Source organism: Bos grunniens, chromosome 3 (assembly GCF_055505025.1).
Source record: "Bos grunniens cultivar Pamir isolate PY7600 chromosome 3, Bosgru_T2T1.0, whole genome shotgun sequence".
In the NCBI taxonomy this organism is placed as follows: Eukaryota; Metazoa; Chordata; class Mammalia; order Artiodactyla; family Bovidae; genus Bos; species Bos grunniens.
In genome coordinates, this window is record NC_141167.1 from 2110165 (window position 1) to 2128749 (window position 18585).

An 18585-nucleotide genomic window follows, 5' to 3' on the forward strand; every position below is an offset into this window, starting at 1 on the left:
TTCAGATCCTCAGCAACACTCAGTTTCTCACGGAGGGAAAGCTCCAAGCAAGTATACGAAGATGTGAATCAGAGGAATATCTGCCATTTCAGGCCAGTCTGAGCTCATTTGAAAGCAGAGCTGGGCAGCTGGTGGTCCCTTGGTCAGTGGGCAGTGAGGCACTGAAGGGCTCCTATTCTGCAAGAGAGTATGACCCTGTGGCCTTGACCTGCTCCCTCTCCCTGCCTCCCACCAGCTCTCTGCTCTCTGCCCTGTGTCCCCCAGCTCAGGACCATGTCAATTCCCAAAAATGGAAACCTCTCAGTGATGCCTCTGCAGGAGTTTGTGCTGGAGGGCTTTGAGGGTGTTCCGCAGACCCAAGCCCTGCTCTTTGCTCTGTTTCTTGTCCTGTACATGGTGGCCGTCCTGGGGAACCTCACCATGATCGTGGTCATCACCCTGGATGCCCGTCTGCACTCCCCGATGTACTTCTTCCTCAAGAACCTCTCCTTCCTGGACCTGTGTTACTCATCTGTCATCACCCCCAAGGCCCTGGTCAACTTCCTGTCCTCCTCCAAGGTCATCACCTTTGGGGGCTGTGCCATACAGCTGTTCTTCTTCTCCTTACTGGCTACCACTGAGGCATTCCTCCTAGCTGTGATGGCCTATGACCACTTCATGGCCATCTGCAGCCCCCTGCTCTACCCCATCACCATGCGCCCCTCGGTCTGTGCCTGCCTGGTGCTGGGCTGCTACTGTGGGGGCTGTCTCAACTCCATCCTGCAGGCCAGCTTCACATTCACCCTCCCGTTCTGCAGCTCCAACCATATCGACCACTTCCACTGTGATGTGCCGCCTCTGCTCAAGCTTGCCTGTGCTGACACTACGATCAATGAGCTGGTCATGTTTGGCATTTGTGGCTTCTTCATCGTGGGCACCACACACGTGGTCCTCGTCTCCTATGGCTACTTCACAGTGACCATCCTGAGGATGCGCTCAGGAGGAGGGAGACACAAGCTCTTCTCCACCTGTGACTCCCACATGACAGCCGTGTCCCTCTTTTATGGGACTGTCTTTGTCATGTATGCCCAGCCAGGAGCTGTGCAGTCCATGGAGCAGGGCAAGGTGGTCTCTGTCTTTTTCACCCTGGTCATCCCGATGCTCAACCCCCTCATCTACAGCCTGAGAAACAAGGATGTGCAGGAAGCCCTGTGGAGACTGGTGCAGAAACACACAGCCACGTGAAGGAGGGTGGACAGAGAAAGAGTGTCCTGAGGACATAACAAGAGGGTTTTAGGGGAAGCACTGGGTTTTGTTTGAGGAATATATTCTTCTTTCATGCAATTCATTTTTTCACCCATTTCACTCAGTCCTTTGTGGAAGCACATGTTGGACCACACATGCAAGTCTGAGATGTAGAGATGGATAATGCCACTGGAAAAATAATGGCCCATGATGGGGCAAGATTCTAATCTCAAAGTCTGGATAATATAGCAGGCAGAGTAATGAGCAGAGTATTGAAACAAAACGTGTATTCCAGGTTCAACATCCTCCAGGAGAGGTATGAAACTAACAGTCTCAGGCCTCTCTCTCCACTTCATCTATGAATCTAATGTAAATATGTGCTTAGCAATCTCCCCTGGAGCACATAGAAGGGGCGGGCATCATGACACTCATCCTGGCCCCTTCCTTGGTGATAGCCTGGGTCACCATAGCCAATTAGGGGTTTAGGAAGACCGTGCTTCCCCTCAGTCCTGCAGCAGGGCTGTTCCTCCTCCTCCCCCTTCTGTTCACTGATGTCACCACCAGCAAGGCAGCAGGGAGCACCTGTGCTCCTGCTTCAGATGCTCCTAGTGCTCCCTGTCCTGAGTTTCTCCCCTTAGACAGCAGCTGGGAGCCCCAGGGAGCCAACATGGATGCCTGACACCCAAAGTTCACCCTCCAACCTGACAGGTGACACTGTCCTGACTACTTGCGACCATAAGAAATGGGACCTTGTCAGCACAGACACCTCTGAATAAGGATGAAGCTCACGGTGGCTGAAACAGAGAGCAGGCAGTGGAGAGGGAAGGTACACTTTCTTGCTGGTGAGCACAGCTCCCTGCTCTCTGTCCCAGACTTCCTGGACCCTTAATTTCGACCTGCCCATTCAGCGCTCTGTTCTTGTGCTCCATGGACCCAACACACAGCCTGGACTCAGAGCCCAGCGGCCTCCTTAACATGTCTCCTTTTAGTAGAATCATCCCCTCTCAGTCACTCCCAAGGCCCCCTGGACATGGAGATGGTCTGTACTCTGTAGGGTCAGTAGGAATGTGGCCTGTCTGTCGGATCACAGCTCTCCATCTCCCTGCTCTCCCCTCCCAGGAGAACTGCCTGAAGGGGCTGACAGCTAAGTTATTGTTCTGCAGCTCACGAGTACTCAATTTAACATGTATGACACGGTCTCTGTCAAACTCTTTTGCCCACTGATCTCCAAAATTAATTCTATGTCTGTCCTACTTGACTATATTTATCTGAGAATGCAATTTTTAAAACGAAATTCCCACATTTTCTGCTCCACAAATGACATGGTTTCTTAACTTTCAAGTGATAGTGTCGTTCCACCCCCAGCCTCTTTTCCCCACCCTCTTCCTGCTCCTCCTCTTCCCTCTTCTCTCTTCCTGCTTGTTTCACTCCCTGTCTCTCACTTGTTCTCCCATTCCATGGGTTTTCCAAAGCACTGGACTCCTAATCTTAAACCAGATTTGGAATGGAGAAAAGCAAGTGCAATCTTCTTTTCTTCTTACACAAGAGTGTAATTATCATCAACATGTAAAATTTAAATGTACAAACAGTGAAGTATCCATTGTTCTTAGGCTTCCCTGGTGGCTCAGTGGTAAAGAATCTGCCTGCTGATGCAGGAGATGCGGGTTCAATACCTGGTCTAGCAAGGTCCCCTGGAGAAGGAAATGGCAGTCCACTCCATTACTTTTGCCTGGAAAACCCCATGGACTGAGGAGCCTGCCAGGCAATAGGCCATCAGGTCACAAAGAGTTGGACATGACTTAGTGACTGGACAACAACAACTTATTGTTCTTAGAAAAGCATTAATTAATACTTCGGAATAAATCAAGAAAGCTGGTCAGATATTAATGGAATAGAAATTCTCCAGTAATCTGAAGGAAAAGATTATTTTTTAATCCTCATATTGTCTTTTTGCTTACATTACGTACATTTCAGATGTCAGTGGAAATCACTGCACAACGTTCAGATCAGATCAGATCAGTCACTCAGTCGTGTCCAACTCTTTGCAATCCCATGAATTGCAGCACGCCAGGCCTCCCTGTCCATCACCAACTCCCGGAGTTCACTGAGACTCACGTCCATCGAGTCAGTGATGCCACCCAGCCATCTCCTCCTCTGTCGTCCCCTTCTCCTCCTGCCTCCAATCCCTGCCAGCATCAGAGTCTTTTCCAATGAGTCAACTCTTCACATGAGGTGGCCAAAGTACTGGAGTTTCAGCTTTAGCATCATTCCTTCCAAAGAAATCCCAGGGCTGATCTCCTTCAGAATGGACTGGTTGGATCTGCTTGCAGTCCAAGGGACTCTCAAGAGTCTTCTCCAACACCACAGTTCAAAAGCATCAATTCTTCAGCGCTCAGCCTTCTTCATAGTCCAACTCTCACATCCATACATGACCACAGGAAAAACCATAGCCTTGACTAGACGAACCTTTGTTGGCAAAGTAATGTCTCTGCTTTTGAATATGCTATCTAGGTTGGTCATAACTTTCCTTCCAAGGAGTAAGCGTCTTTTAATTTCATGGCTGCAGTCACCATCTGTAGCGATTTTGGAGCCCAGGAAAATAAAGCCTACCACTGTTTCCACTGTTTCCCCATCTATTTCCCATGAAGTGATGGGACCGGATGCCATGATCTTCATTTTCTGAATGTTGAGCTTTAAGCCAACTTTTTCACTCTTTACTTTCACTTTCATCAAGAGGGTTTTTAGTTCCTCTTCCCTTTCTGCCATGAGGGTGGTGTCATCTGCGTATCTGAGGTTATTGATATTTCTCCCTGCAATCTTGATTCCACAACGTTAGAAGTGGTTTATTTTGTTTGTATATCCCATACAATGCTTTGCAAGCTGCTGTCAAAAGTAAGTTCTCAGTACATATCTTTTGGTGAGTATCAGTTCATTCAGTCACTCAGTCGTGTCCATCTCTTTGCAACCCCGAGGACTGCAGCATGCCAGGCCCCCCTTTCCAATACCAACTCCCAGAGTTTACTCAAACTTATGTCTGTTGAGTCAGTGATGACATCCAACCATCTCATCCTCTGTCATCCCCATCTCCTCAAGTCCTCAATCCTTCCCAGCCTCAGGGTCTTTACAAATGAGTCATTTATTCCCATCAGGTGGCCAAAGTATTGGAGTTTCAGTTTCAGCATCAGTCCTTCCAATGAATATTCAGGACTGATTTCCTTTAGGATGGACTGGTTGGATCTCCTTGCAGTTCAAGGGACTCTCCAACACCACAGTTCAAAAGCATCAATTCCTTGGTGCTCAGCTTTCTTTATAGTCCAACTCTCACATCCGTACATGACTACTGGAAAAGCCATAGCTTTGACTAGACAGACTTTGCTGGAAAAGTAATGTGTCTACTTTTTAGTATGGTGTCTAGTTTGGTCATAGATCTTCTTCCAAGGAGTAAGCATCTTTGAATTTCATGGCTGCAGTCACCATCTGCAGTGATTTTGGAGCCCTTAAAAATAAAGTATGTCACTGTTTCCATTGTTTCCCCACCTATTTGCTATGAAGTGATGGGACTAGATGCTATGATCTGGCATTGCCTTTCCTTGGGATTGGAATGAAAACTGATCTTTTCCAGTCCTGTTGGCACTGCTGAGTTTTCAAAATTTGCTGGCATATTGACTGCAGCACTTTCACAGCATCATCTTTTAGGATTTGAAATAGCTCAACTGGAATTCCATCACCTCCACTAGCTTTGTTTGTAGTGATGCTTCCTAAGGCCCACTTGACTTTGCATTCCAGGATGCCTCGCTCTAGGTGAGTGATCACACCATGATGATTGTCTGGGTCATGAGATCTTTTTTGTATACTTCTTCTGTGTATTCTTGCCACCCCTTATTAATATCGTCTGCTTCTGTTAGGTCCATACCATTTCTGTCCTTTATTGTGCCCATCTTGGCCATTCAGGTATGACCTAAATCAAATCTCTTACGATTATACAGTGGAAGTGAGACATAGATTCAAGGGATTAGATCTGATAGACAGAGTGCCTGAAGAACTATTGACAGAGGTTTGTGACATTGTATAGGAGGCAAGGATCAAGACCATCTCCAAGAAAAAAAATGAAAAAAGCAAAAATGATTGTCTGAAGAGGCCTTACAAGTAGCTTTGACAAGAACAGAAGTGAAAGGAAAAGGAGAAAAGGAAAGATACGCTCTTTTGAATGCAGAGTTCCAAAGAATAGCAAGGAGAGATAAGAACAGCTTCCTCAGCTTTCTCTTGGCAAAACTCTATTAGCCTTTGCCTGCTTCATTTTGTACTCCATGGCCAAATTTGTCTGTTACTCCAGGTGTTTCCTGACTTCCTACTTTTGCATTCCAGTTTCCTATAACGAAAAGGACATCTTTTTGGGGTGTTAGTTCTAGAAGGTCTTGTAGGTCTTCATAGAACCGTTCAACTTCAGCTTCTTCAGCATTACTGGTTGGGGCATCGACTTGGATTACTGTGTTATTGAATGGTTTGCCTTGGAAATGAACAGAGATCATTCTGTCGTTTTTGAGATTGCATCCAAGTACTGCATTTCAGACTCTTTTGTTGCCTCTACTAGAATGGCTACTCCATTTCTTCTAAGGGATTCTTGCCCACAGTAGTAGATATAATGGTCATCTGAGTTAAATTAACCATTCCAGTCCATTTTAGTTAACTGATTCCTAAAATGTCGACGTTCACTCTTGCCATCTCCTGTTTGACCACTTCCAATTTGCCCTGATACATGGACATAACATTCCAGGTTCCTATGCAATATTGCTCTTTACAGCATGGGACTTTACTTCCATCACCAGTCACATCCACAACTGGGTGTTGTTTTTGCTTTGGTTCCATCTCTTCATTCTTTCTGGATTTATTTCTCCACTCTTCTCCAGTAGCATTTTGGGCATCTACCAACCCGGGGAGTTCATCTTTCAGTGTCCTTTTCATACCATCCTTTTACCTTTTCATACTGTTCATGGGGTTCCCAAGGCAAGAATACTGAAGTGGTTTTTCATAAATGGCATAGATTTGATATACCCATCAATATGACCAAGGATGGGAGAAACAGAGACTCCTACACTGCTGGATGTGTTACCTTGCTACAAAAGTTTTGTAAGAAAATTGGCCAGATGAGTAGAGAAAGGAGGACTTTTATATACTGCAGTTGCTCACCAAGAACTCTGAACAGCCAGAATGATTTACAGCAAGAACAATTCATCCTCTTGTCCTCGTGGAAGTCGTGAATGTAGACAGTCCAGACACACAGAGACTAGGTGAAGAAACTAGAACAGAAGAGATGGATCGGCATGGGTAACCTTTCTGCTGATGCTTAGTCAATACTGTGTCACTAGGGCACCTTATAGACTGCTTCAGTTCCACAGAACTTCATTAAAAGGGAAGGCCTCTAGCCTGAGTACTGAGTAATTGGTTGACAAAAACGAAGAAAGATGTAAGGAAGGGAACCTTCATAATGTAAGATTAATATGAAACTTAATGAGGTTGAGAAAAATGCATCTTTCTACTTAGGAATCCATTTCTTTTGTAGATATACACTTAGAGGGGGAAATGTCTGTTACATAATATACATTATTGAAAAATTAAAAAAAAAAGCAATATAAACGTTTCTCTAGAGAAGATTTCAGAAGTAATTAGAGTATGTTATCATGTTTAAACAATAGAAATAAGTGAACTAGAATAAGAAAGAATTAAGAAAGGTGATCAAGATCTCTGAAGAGTGCATTTTACATAGAGCTGGAGGGATGGCCCACCTCTAAGATAGTAGAGTAGAGGTGTATTTCTGGCCATGCCAGGTAAAAGCAAACTCCCTCCCTGCCCTCCTGTGCAGTCACCAGGGCCATTGTAACTAGTTAACCCAAAACTGGTGACTTATAGCAACAGGAATTTACTCTCTTGAGGTCTGGAGAAAGATGTCCAAAATCAATTTGTCAGCAGGGCCTGCTGCCCTTGAAAGCTTTAGACAAGCATTCTTCCTTGCCTCTTCCTGGAGGCTCCTGGCATCCTTGGCATTCATTCCCCTGTTCCTACATCATTCCAACCTCTGCTCAGTCTTTGCATGCCTTTCATCCGTGTGTCTTGTGTCTCTGTATCAGTCCTTCATCTTATAAGGACACCGGTCATTGGGTTTAGGGTCCGCCTAATCCAGCATGACCTCATCCTAACTCATTCATTTGGAAAGACCCTATATTAAAGTAAGATCACCTTCTGAATGTCTGGGTCAACACTTTTGCGGGAGACACTATTCACCTTTCTACAGTGATGTTCAGTGTGCTTCAAGGGAATTTATGTTCTGCAGTTGCTGAGTATAGCGCTCATCTATGCCAAGTGGGTCCATTAAATTAATATTTTGACTCAGTCTAACAAATGACTACAATTTTCCCTTGTTTCATTATTATTGAGAGGTATGTTAACACATCAACTATAATTTGAATGTATGCATTTCACTTTAATTCTATCAGTTTTTATATTTTAAATCTCTATTAATTGTACACAAATTTAAAATTTCACATTATCCAGTTGAAAGCTCACATTATCCAGGATAAAACATTCTCATTATGAAATGTCACCACATGAACATTTAGTCCTGAAGTCTACTTTTTCAAATAATTATTGAGCCACCCAGTCTTATGTTTTTTTAAAAGAATGTTTACAATACAACTTTATCCAACATATTTTCTGTGTTTTAATATTAAACATTTATCACATTTATATATTTGTTTTCCTTTTCCAGCCAGGATTACCATTTTTTTAGTGGATATATTTAGTGCTTCCCAGGTGATGCTAGTGGTAAAAAAAAAAACTCTCTTGCCAGTGTAGGAGATAAAAAATGTGAGTTTGATCACTGGGTCTGGAAGATCCCCAGAGAATGAAATGGCAACCCACTCCAGTATTCTTGACTGGAGAATCCCGTGGACAGAGGAGCCTGGTGGGCTACAGTCTATGGGGTTGCAAAGAGTTGGACACATCTGAAGCTACTGAGCACATTGAGTGTAGGGCTGCCTTGAAGAGAATGCAAATAGCCAAAACAGGACAATTTTAGCATGAAAAAGGATCATAATGGTAATAGGTGTCATAGAAAGGGCTGTGCTGTTGCCCTGGGTACAGATTCCCCACCTGTCACTTTTCCTCACAACCACAGATGAGGATGGAGCAGAGGAGGAGAAAGGGCTGTGGGCCAGGAGGTCCCACCTGCTGCCCAGGGACATCTTTCCAAGGACATCCACAGACTCCGTATAAGTTGTCTGAGTTTCTCTACTGTTAGCACCACCCACACTCAGGGCTCCCTAATGGACTTCAGTCTTCCTGCCTCCCCTGTACTGGACTGAGATGTATCAAAGGATGATTGGCCACAGGATTGCAGCTCGTGCGACCCAGGGGGTTGTGAGTCCCAGTGCACTCAGAAGCCCAGGTTTCACCTAATTGGCCATTCGAGGCCTCAAGTCCCAGATCTGCAAATAAAGAGCATCTTCCCAGAAGAGTGACCCTCAGGTACAGGAACCTGACATGTTGCCTAGATGACAGATAATGTGGAGAGTCAGGTGACTGAGTCCATCCCCTGCTCTGCTTCTATCAAGACCCAGCAGTTCCTACAGCCAGAGCCTGCTGCCCTCCTCTGTCCCCTCCTCCCTCTCACTTCCCTGCACAGGAGGCCAGAAGTGAACAACGGAGGGGGTTCTCAGTGCCACGTCATTATCATCAGCACAGACCTGGTGAGGAGTCCTGTCCTCCCCGGGAACACAGGGTCCTGGGTGAGCCATGCCCCTCCTGACATCACAGGAGCAGTGTGGTCATCACTCAGCAGGGCATGGTCGGCATCACTGACAGGTAAGTCCTGGGAGTCTGGATCCTGGACAACATTGTCCCCCACTCCCCACTGCCCTGGGCAGAGTCAGTTAGGGCAACGCGTCTGAGCTTAATGAGAGTAGAAATAATCAGGGAATGTTGTATAAATGTAGGCTTTAATTAGTGCCTGAGACTCTGAATTTCAGAATAGCTCACAGTCCTGCTGTTTCTGTGGGACCTCAGACCACACCTGAGTTACTAGATTCACAATGAAAGGATCCAGGATGCAGTCACTAAAATTGAGTCTCACAGACAACACTGATTCTTCTGCTTCATCTGGGAAAGTATTTGTCAGGATCAACTCAGAGGCAGGTTTACTGAAGCCACCACCACAGCCCTACTGGGTCATTTCAACAAGCCAAAGGAATGTGAGTTTGTTTTTCAAAAATCAAACCACAACTTGGCTTTTAGGATGAAAACGTCAACCTCTCCTCATAAGCTTCCCCAGGCATCCTAAGGGTCACTGTTGTGATGACCCAAGTTTTCTGAGGTGGATGAATTGTCCTGGGAAACAGAACAGAAACAGGAAACTGGGAAGCCCAGGGGACAAAGAAACAAGACAGCCTGCCTGAGAATGGTGGATGAGAGAGCTGGTCACTCTGGTCAAAGTGGCTGCATTGTGTGCATGAGCAGGAGTGAGCAGAGACGGACAACAAGGGCATGGCCATCTTGGGAATGCACAGAGGGGGTCCATGTACAGGCTGGGTGACAAAGGTGTGTTGGGCAGACCCCAGCTCCACCCGTAACACCCAGCTCAAAACCTGATTTGAGAGGAGCCATCCTGGGCATCCCTGGTCTGACTGTCCCCTCTGCTGTCATGTGAGGGTTGGAGTCAAATAGCCCAGGAAAGAAATGCTGGACAATCCACTCTTTGACTTGCACTTCTACTGGAAAGTCTTGCCTCTCATGGATCACCTTCTAAGAACTTCAGGCTGGGAGGGAACATGGGGGCCATTGCTCCTCAACAGGCACCACTCACCACCACCCTCTGCCTGCACACCCACACTTCTGGGGAACTCTCTCCCTCCAAAGGCAGCCAGCTCCATGATGTTGCAGATCTGACCTCTAAGAAGCATGGGATCTCTTTGAAATCAGCCTTCACCCTCTCACGAACCGTCCGTCCCCACCATCCACCCCCGAGAGGCACTGTGGCTCTGTGCCCACCATTCTTCCCCACTCAACCATTCCTCAACCATTCCTCTGGCCACCACACAGCGGGTCCCCATGTCCCACGTGAGTGTGGTGGTCAGCCCTGTGCAGTGCAGACAAGGGATGTCTTGGCTGTGACAGGGACAGGAAGCAGCACCCAGCAGGAGACGCAGACATTGAGCAAATGTGACTGTTGGAGGCTCCCATGGCTCCAAGCAGTCACCTCACAGGGTGTTCCCAGGAGCCAGGGCGGGGAAGGACATGCCCATCTCCTGAGAGTGTCGCAGCCCCTGTCCTGCTGCTTCTCAGACCATGGAGGTGGTGTCCCCTCTCCATTTTTTCCAACATTGGGACATTGGCAGGAGGCTCCCTGAGGTCCTCAAGAATACACAGCGCTCTGCTGACACCATGACACCGTGGTCCAGGCTCCAGACAGTGGAGCTGAGATGGGGCTCAGGGGTTGCAGGAGAAGCAGACAGAAAACACACATTTGCCTCATGGGGGCTGGTTCCTGCTCTGTTCCCTGCCTGGAGATGGAGTCATCACCAACTCAAGAGCAGGTAGGTATGAGGCCCTCAGTTCGCATTTCTAAAATTAATGAATTAGTTACTGAGGCACAGTTAATTTAAGATAAAATACATGAGCAAGTGTGGAAATGGCACCATTAGGAGGCATTTCCTTGGGGGTGGAAAGCTTTTCTCTGAGAGGAGGGACAAGGGCCTGCAATGCTGCTCACACTGCAAGGTCTCACTGAAGCACCCAGCCCCTGCCCCAATAAATAGCAGCTCAGACTTACCACAGAGGGAATGTTTGTGATTTAGTAAAATTGGAGGAAATCTTTGCATTTCAGGTTAGTCTGAGTGCATCAGAAATGGGCAGCTGTGGTCTCTTAGTCAGTGGGCAGTGAAGGCTCTCTGGTCTGCAAGAGATATGACCTTGTGACCTTGACCTGCTCCCTCTTGCTGCCCCGGCCTGCTCTCTGCTGTCTACTCTGGGTATCATCAGCTCAGGGCCATGTCACCCCACAGAAATGGAAACCTCTCAGTGATGCCTCTGCAGGAGTTTGTGCTGGATGGATTTGAGGGTGGTCTGCAGACCCAGGCCCTGCTCTTTGCTCTGTTCCTGGTCCTGTATGTGGTGGCCATCCTGGGGAACCTCATCATGATGGTGGTCATCACCCTGGATGCCCGTCTGCACTCCCCAATGTACTTCTTCCTCAAGAACCTCTCACTTGTGGACCTGTGTTACTCATCTGTCATTGCACCTAAGGCCTTGGCCAACTTCCTGTCCTCCTCCAAGGTCATTACCTTTGAGGGATGTGCCACCCAGTTCTTCTTCTTCTCCATGCTGGTCACCACTGAGGGATTCCTCTTGGCTGTGATGGCCTATGACCGCTTCATGGCCATCTGCAGCCCCCTGAGCTATCCCATCTCCATGTGCCCCTCGGCCTGTGCCCGCCTGATGCTGGGCTGCTACTCTGGGGGCTGCCTCAACTCCATCCTGCAGGCCAGCTTCACATTCAGCCTCCCGTTCTGCAGCTCCAACCACATCGACCACTTCTTCTGTGATGTGCCGCCTCTGCTCAAGCTTGCCTGTGCTGACACTACCGTCAATGAGCTGGTCATGTTTGGCATTTGTGGCCTCATCATCGTGGGCACCACACTCGTGGTCCTCACCTCCTATGGCTACATCACAGTGACCATCCTGAGGATGCGCTCAGGAGGAGGGAGACACAAGCTCTTCTCCACCTGTGGCTCCCACATGACAGCCGTGTCCCTCTTTTATGGGACTGTCTTTGTCATGTATGCCCAACCGGGAGCTGTGGAGTCCATGGAGCAGGGCAAGGTGGTCTCTGTCTTCTACACCCTGGTCATCCCGATGCTGAATCCCCTCATCTACAGTCTGAGAAACAAGGATGTGAAGGATGCCCTGTGGAGACTGGGGCAGAAACACACAGCCACGTGAAGGAGGGTGACCAGATGGGGACAATGTGTCCTGAGGAGAGGACAAGAGGGCTTTGGGGGAGGCACTGCGTTTGGTTTGACAAATTCATTCCTCATTACCCAATTCATTCTTTCATTAAACATCTTATTCAACCTTTCAGGGAAGCACATCATGAAACACGTATACAGGTGTGAGATGCAAAGATGGATAAAGTATCTTTGCCACCAAAAGACTAATGGTCCACAGATAAGACCCTAAACTTGAAGTTTGGTAACACACAGTGGGCAGAGTCATGAACAAGGAGTCTTTGAAGCAGGATATGGGTCCCAATTCAAAATCTACCAGTGAAGGTACATGACTAAGAAATCGTGAGATCTCTCTCTCTACTTTAAGGCTGAATCTTTGTAAATCTGCATTCAGCAATCTCCCTGGACTTCCTAGCAGGGGCCTTGGGATGCTCAGCCTTGGCACCTCCTTAGAGATGGCATGGGGTCACCCAGAACTAACTAGAAGAATTAGGAAGACCATCTGCTGCTACTGCTGCTAAGTTGCTTCAGTCGTGTCTGACTCTGTGTGACCCCATAGACAGCAGCCCTTCAGGCTCCACCATCCCTGGGATTCTCCAGGCAAGAACCCTGGAGTGGGTTGCCATTTCCTTCTCCGATGCATGAAAATGAAAAGTGAAAGTGAAGTCACTCAGTCGTGTCCGACCCTTAGCGACCCCATGGACTGCAGCCCACCAGGCTCCTCCGGCCATGGGATTTTCCAGGCAAGGGTACTGGAGTGGGGTGCCATTGCCTACTCCCCTCAATCCTGACCTGGGCTGTTCCTCCTCCTCCCCTTTCTGTTCACTGATGCCGCCACCCAACAGGGCAGCAGGGAGCACCTGTTCTCCTGCTTCAGACACTCCTAGTGCTCCCTGCCCTGGGTTTCTCCCCTCAGACAGCAGCTGGGAGCCCTAGGGATCCAACATTGATGCCTAACACCCAAAGTTCCACTGGCCCTTTGAGAAAGTTAACTTAGGCAGGTTGATAAGGAGCCCAAGCCTAAGTAAGACCCTTCAAGGAGGAGGTAAACATTCCTTCTTTTTCACATTCTTTTGCCTTAGACAAGTAGGTCTTGTAGGCAGCAGTATCTCTTGTTCAAAGGCATGCCTTTTTTTTTTTTTTAGCTTTGGGTATATGTTAAGGAAGACAGTCCAGGTAAAAACTTCCATAGTCTTGAGCTCTGGGTTAACCTGTTCCTTCTGGCTAATCTCATACTGATGTCATCCCAGGATGTATGTTCTGGGAAAGGGTCTGGACAAAATTCCCACAGCCTTGAGGTATATTTTATCTGTTCCCAGCAGCTAGTTGAGAAGTATACAAGGCCCTGCTTAAACTAGTGAAGTGGGTAGTCTCCTGCCCCCTTCTGATGTGTATGCCCCCTTATGATGTCTTCTATATGACAGAGGATTTCTCTGTCACTTTCACTTTTAGCAAAATTTACACAAAACTCTGAGTGACTGAGACTGGCTTTGGTCCTGGAGTTAAATCTTTTCCTTCAGAGACCACGAATCCGGCAGCACCTCCTCCAGGGCATCTTCCCAGGGATCAAACCCAAGTCTCTTACATCTCCTGCATTAATAGGTGTGTTCTTTACCACAAATGCCACCTGTGAAGCCCATATAGTACTTTTCATCATGGCTGTACCATTTCATATCCCCACCAGCGGTGTGAAACAATTTCAGTTTCTTTACATCCTAGTCAACATATGTTTTTTCTCCTCATCATGATTGTGAAGTGTTATGTCTTTCTTCTTTTCATTTTCCTAATGATTAGCGATTTTGAGCATTTTCTTATATGTTTGCTTGCAATTTATAAGTCATCTTTAGAGAAATCGTCAAGTAGTATGAACACTTTCAATTTGGTTATCGGTCTGTTTAATTGTAGAAATTATTTATATATTCTGAATATTATCCTCTTAGTAGAGATCAGATTTTTCAACATTTTTGGGCTTCCCAGGTGGCTTTGTGGTCAAAGAATCTGCTTACCAATGCAGGTGACATGAGTTTGATCCCGATCCAGGAAGATCCTACATGCTGCAGAGCACAAAGCCTGCACACCGCAACTACTGAGCCTGTGCTAGACCTGGGGAGCTGCAGCTACTGACGCCTGCGTGCCCCAGAGCCCGTGCTCCGCAAAAGAGGAGCCAGGGCAGTGAGTGTGTGCCACAGCAACGAGAGTGTGCAAAGTGAACAGCTGCACACCACAGTGAGGAGTAGCCCCACCATCTGCGACTAGAGGAAAGCCAGAACAGCAACGAAGACCCAGCACAGCCAGTAAATATAAGTAAGATCATTTTCTAAAGGATTTCAACGTTTTCTTCCACGTTGTATGTTGCTTTCTCACAATGTCGTATATGTGCTTTAATGCTTTGATGTTTAATATAAGTTGTAGGAACTCTATATATATATTCTGGATACTACTGTGTATCAGACATAAGATTTGCAAACACTTCTCACCATCCCACAGGTTTGTTTCTATTAATTTTTTTTAACTGAAGGATAATTGCTTTACAGAATTTTGTTTTCTGTCAAACCTCAAAATGAATCAGCCATAAGTACACTATATCCCCTCCCTTTTGAAACTCTCTCCCATGTCCCTCCCCATCCCACCCCTCTAGCTTGATACAGAGCCCCTGTTTGAGTTTCCTGTGCCATACAGAAAATTCCCGTTGGCTATATATTTTACATATGGTAATGTAAGTTTCCATGTTACTCTTTCCATATATCTCACCCTCTCCTCCCCCTGCCCATGTCCATAAGTCTATTCTCTATGACTGTTTCTCCATTGTTGCCCTGCAAATAAATTTTTCAGTACCGTTTTCCTAGAGTCTGTATATATGTGTTAGAATACTATATCTACCTTTCTCTTTCTTACTTACTTCACTCTGTATAATAAGCTCTAGGTTCATCCACCTCATTAGAACTGACTTAAATGCATTCCTTTTTATGGCTGAGTAATATTCCATTGTGTATATGTACCACACCTTCTTTATCCATTCATCTGTCGATGGACATCTAGGTTGCTTCCATGTTCTAACTATTGTAACTAGTGCTGCAATGAACAATGGGATACATGTGTCTTTTTCAATTTTGGTTTCCTCAGGGTATATGCCTAGGTGGGGTTGCTGGGTCATATGGTGGTTTTATTCTTAGTTTTTAAAGGAATCTCCATACTGTATTCCATAGTGGCTGTATCAATTTACAGTCCCATTAACAGTGCAAGAGCATTCCCTTTTCTACACACCCTCTCCAGCATTTATTGCTTGTAGACTTTTTGATGATGGCCATTCTGACTGGTGTGAGGTGATTGATATCTCATTGTAGTTTTGATTTGGTTTTCTCTAATAATGAGCAATGTTGAACATCTTTTCATGTGCTTGTTAGCCATCTGTATGTCTTCTTTGGAAAAATGTCTCTTTAGCTCTTTTTCCCACTTTTTGATTGGGTTGTTTGTTTTTCTGGTATTGAGTTGTATGAGCTGTTTGAATATTTTGGAAATTAATCCTTTGTCAGTTTCATTTGCTATTATTTTCTCCCATTCTAAGGGTTGTCTTTTCACCTTGCTTATAGCTTCCTTTGCTGTGCAAAAGCTCTTAAGTTTAATCAGGTCCCACTTGTTTACTTTCGTTTTAAATTCCATTTCTCTAGGAGGTGGGTCAGAGAGGATCTTGCTTTGCTTTATGTCATGGAGTGTTCTGCCTATGTTTTCCTTGGAAGAGTTTTATAGCTTCTGGTCTTACATTTAGTCGTTAATCCATTTTGAATTTATCTTTGTGTATGGTGTTAGGAAGTGTTCTAATTTAATTCTTTTACATGTAGCTGTCCAGTTTTTCCAGCACCATTGACTGAAGAGGTGGTTTTTGCCCCGTTGTATATTCTTGCCTCCTTTGTCAAAAATAAGGTACCCATAGGTGCATGGATTTATTTCTGGGCTTTCTATCTTGCTCCATTGGTATATGTTTCTGTTTTTGTGCCAGTACCATACTGCCTTGATGACTGTAGCTTTGTAGTATAATCTGAAGTCAGGAAGGTTGATTCCTTCAGCTCCATTCTTCTTTCTCAAAACTACTTTGATTATTCAGGGCCTTTTGTGTTTCCATATGAATTGTGAAATTTTTTGTTCTAGTTCTGTGAAAAATGCCATTGGAAATTTGATAGTGATTACATTGAATCTGTAGGTTGCATTTGGTAGTATAGCCACTTTCACAATATTGATTCTTCCTACCCAGGAACATGGAATATCTCTCCATCTGTTTATGTCATCTTTGATTTCTTTTATCAGTGTCTTGTAAGTTTCTGTGTACAGTTCTTTTGTCTCCTTAGGTAAGTTTATTCCTAGATATTTAATTCTTTTTGTTGCAATGGTGAATGGGATTGATTCCTTAATTTCTCTTTCTGATTTTGTATTGTTAGTATATAGAGATGCAAGTGAGTTTTTTGTATTGATTTTGCATCCTGCAACTTTGCTAAATTCACTGATTAGTTCTAATAATTTTCTGATATTATCCTTAGGGATTTCTGTGTATAGTATCATGTCATCTGAAAAACGGTGAGAGCTTTACTTCTTCTTTTCAATCTGGATTCCTTTTATTTTTTTTCTTCTCTGACTGCTGTAGCTAGGGCTCCCAGAACTATGCTGAATAATAGTGGTGAAAGTGGACACCCTTGTCTTGTTGATCTGAGGGGGAATGCTTTCAGCTTTTCACCATTGAGAATAATGTTTGCTGCAGGCTTATCATATATGGCCTTCACTATATTGAGGTAGATTCCTTTTATGCCCTGTTTTTGAAGAGTTTTAATTATAAATCAGTGCTGAATTTTGTCAAAGGCTTTTTATGCATCTATTGAGATTATCATTTGGCTTTTATTTTTCAATTTGTTAATATGGTGTATCACATTGTTTGATTTTCTTATACTGAAGAATCCTTGCATCCCTGGAACAAAACCAATTTGACCATGGTGTATGAGCTTTTTGATGTGTTGCTGAATTCTGTTTGCTAAATTTTTGTTGAGGATTTTTGCATCTATGCTCATCACTGATATTGGCCTGTAGTTTTCTTTTTTTGTGTTGTCTTTGTCTGGTTTGGTATCAGGGTAATGATACTCATAGAATGAGTTTGGAAATGTTCCTTCCTCTGCAATTTTTTGGAAACAGTTTTAGATGGCTAGGCATTAGCTCCTCTCTAAATGTTTGATAGAATTCCCCTGTGAAGTCATCCAGTCCTTTGCTTTTGTTTTTTGGGATATGTTTTATCACAGCTTCAATTTCAGTCGTTGTAATTGGTTTGTTCATAATTTCTATTTCTACTTGGTTCAATCTTAAAAGATTGAACTTTTCTAAGAATCTGTCCATTGCTTCCAGGTTATCCACTTTATTGCCATACAGTTTTTCATAATAGTCTCTTATAATCCTTTGTATTTCCGCACTGTCTGTTGTAACCTTTCCTTTTTCATTTCTAATTTTGTTGATTTGATTCTTCTTTCTTTTTTCTTGATGAGTCTGGCTAAATTTTCTTTATCTTCTCAAAGAATCAACTTTTAGTTTTATTAATCTTTACTGTTGTTTCCTTCATTTCTTTTTCATTTATTTCCACTCTGATCTTTATGATTTCTTTCCTTCTACTAATCTTGGGTGTTTTTTATTTTTGGTTCTTCTTTTCCATTTGCTTTAGGTGTAAAGTTAGGCTGTCTGCTCGATGTTTCTTCTTATTTCTTGAGATAGGATTGTAATTGCTATAAACTTCCCTCTTAGAACTGCTTTTGCTGCCTCCCATAGGTTTGGAGTTGTGTTTTCATTGTCATTTGTTTCTAGAATTTTTTGATTTCCCTTTTGATTTCCTCAGTAACCTGTTGATTATTTAGAAACGTACTGTGGTATTTGTGTTTTTTACATTTTTTTTTCTTGTAATTGAGATCTAGTTTCATGGCATTGTGATCAGAGAAGATGCTTGATATGATTTCAGTTTTCTTAAATTTACTGAGTTGTGACCCAAGACATGGTCTGTCCTGGAGAATTTCCTATGGGCACTTGAGAAGAAGATGTGTTCTTCTGCCTTTAGATGGAATGTCCTGAAGACATCAATGAGATCCATCTCATCTAATGTATCTTTTAAGACTTGTGTTTCCTTATTAATTTTCTGTTTTGATGATCTGTCTATTGGTGTGAGTGGTGTGTTAAAGTCTCCTACTAGTATTGTGTTACTGTCAGTTTCTCCCTTTATGTCTGTTAGTGTTTGTCTTATGTATTGAGGCGCTCCTATGTTGGGTGCAGAGATATTTACAATTGTTATGTCTTCCTCTTGGACTGATCCCTTGATCATTACGTAGAGTCCTTCCTTATCTCTTGT

At 44.6% G+C, this 18585-nt stretch overlaps 2 protein-coding genes across 2 annotated transcripts; both read left to right on the forward strand.

Annotated features, from left to right (window-relative positions):
* The first annotated feature begins 273 nt into the window (after positions 1-273).
* LOC147374823 (olfactory receptor 9S13-like) lies at positions 274-1321 on the forward strand. Its single transcript, XM_086375291.1, has one exon. It carries the CDS (start codon positions 274-276, stop codon positions 1222-1224), a length of 951 nt encoding a protein of 316 aa, XP_086231417.1. The 3' UTR covers positions 1225-1321.
* A 9941-nt stretch (positions 1322-11262) lies between these two features.
* On the forward strand, positions 11263-12213 carry LOC147374824 (olfactory receptor 9S13-like). Its single transcript, XM_086375305.1, has one exon. It carries the CDS (start codon positions 11263-11265, stop codon positions 12211-12213), a length of 951 nt encoding a protein of 316 aa, XP_086231431.1.
* Positions 12214-18585: the final 6372 nt, after the last annotated feature.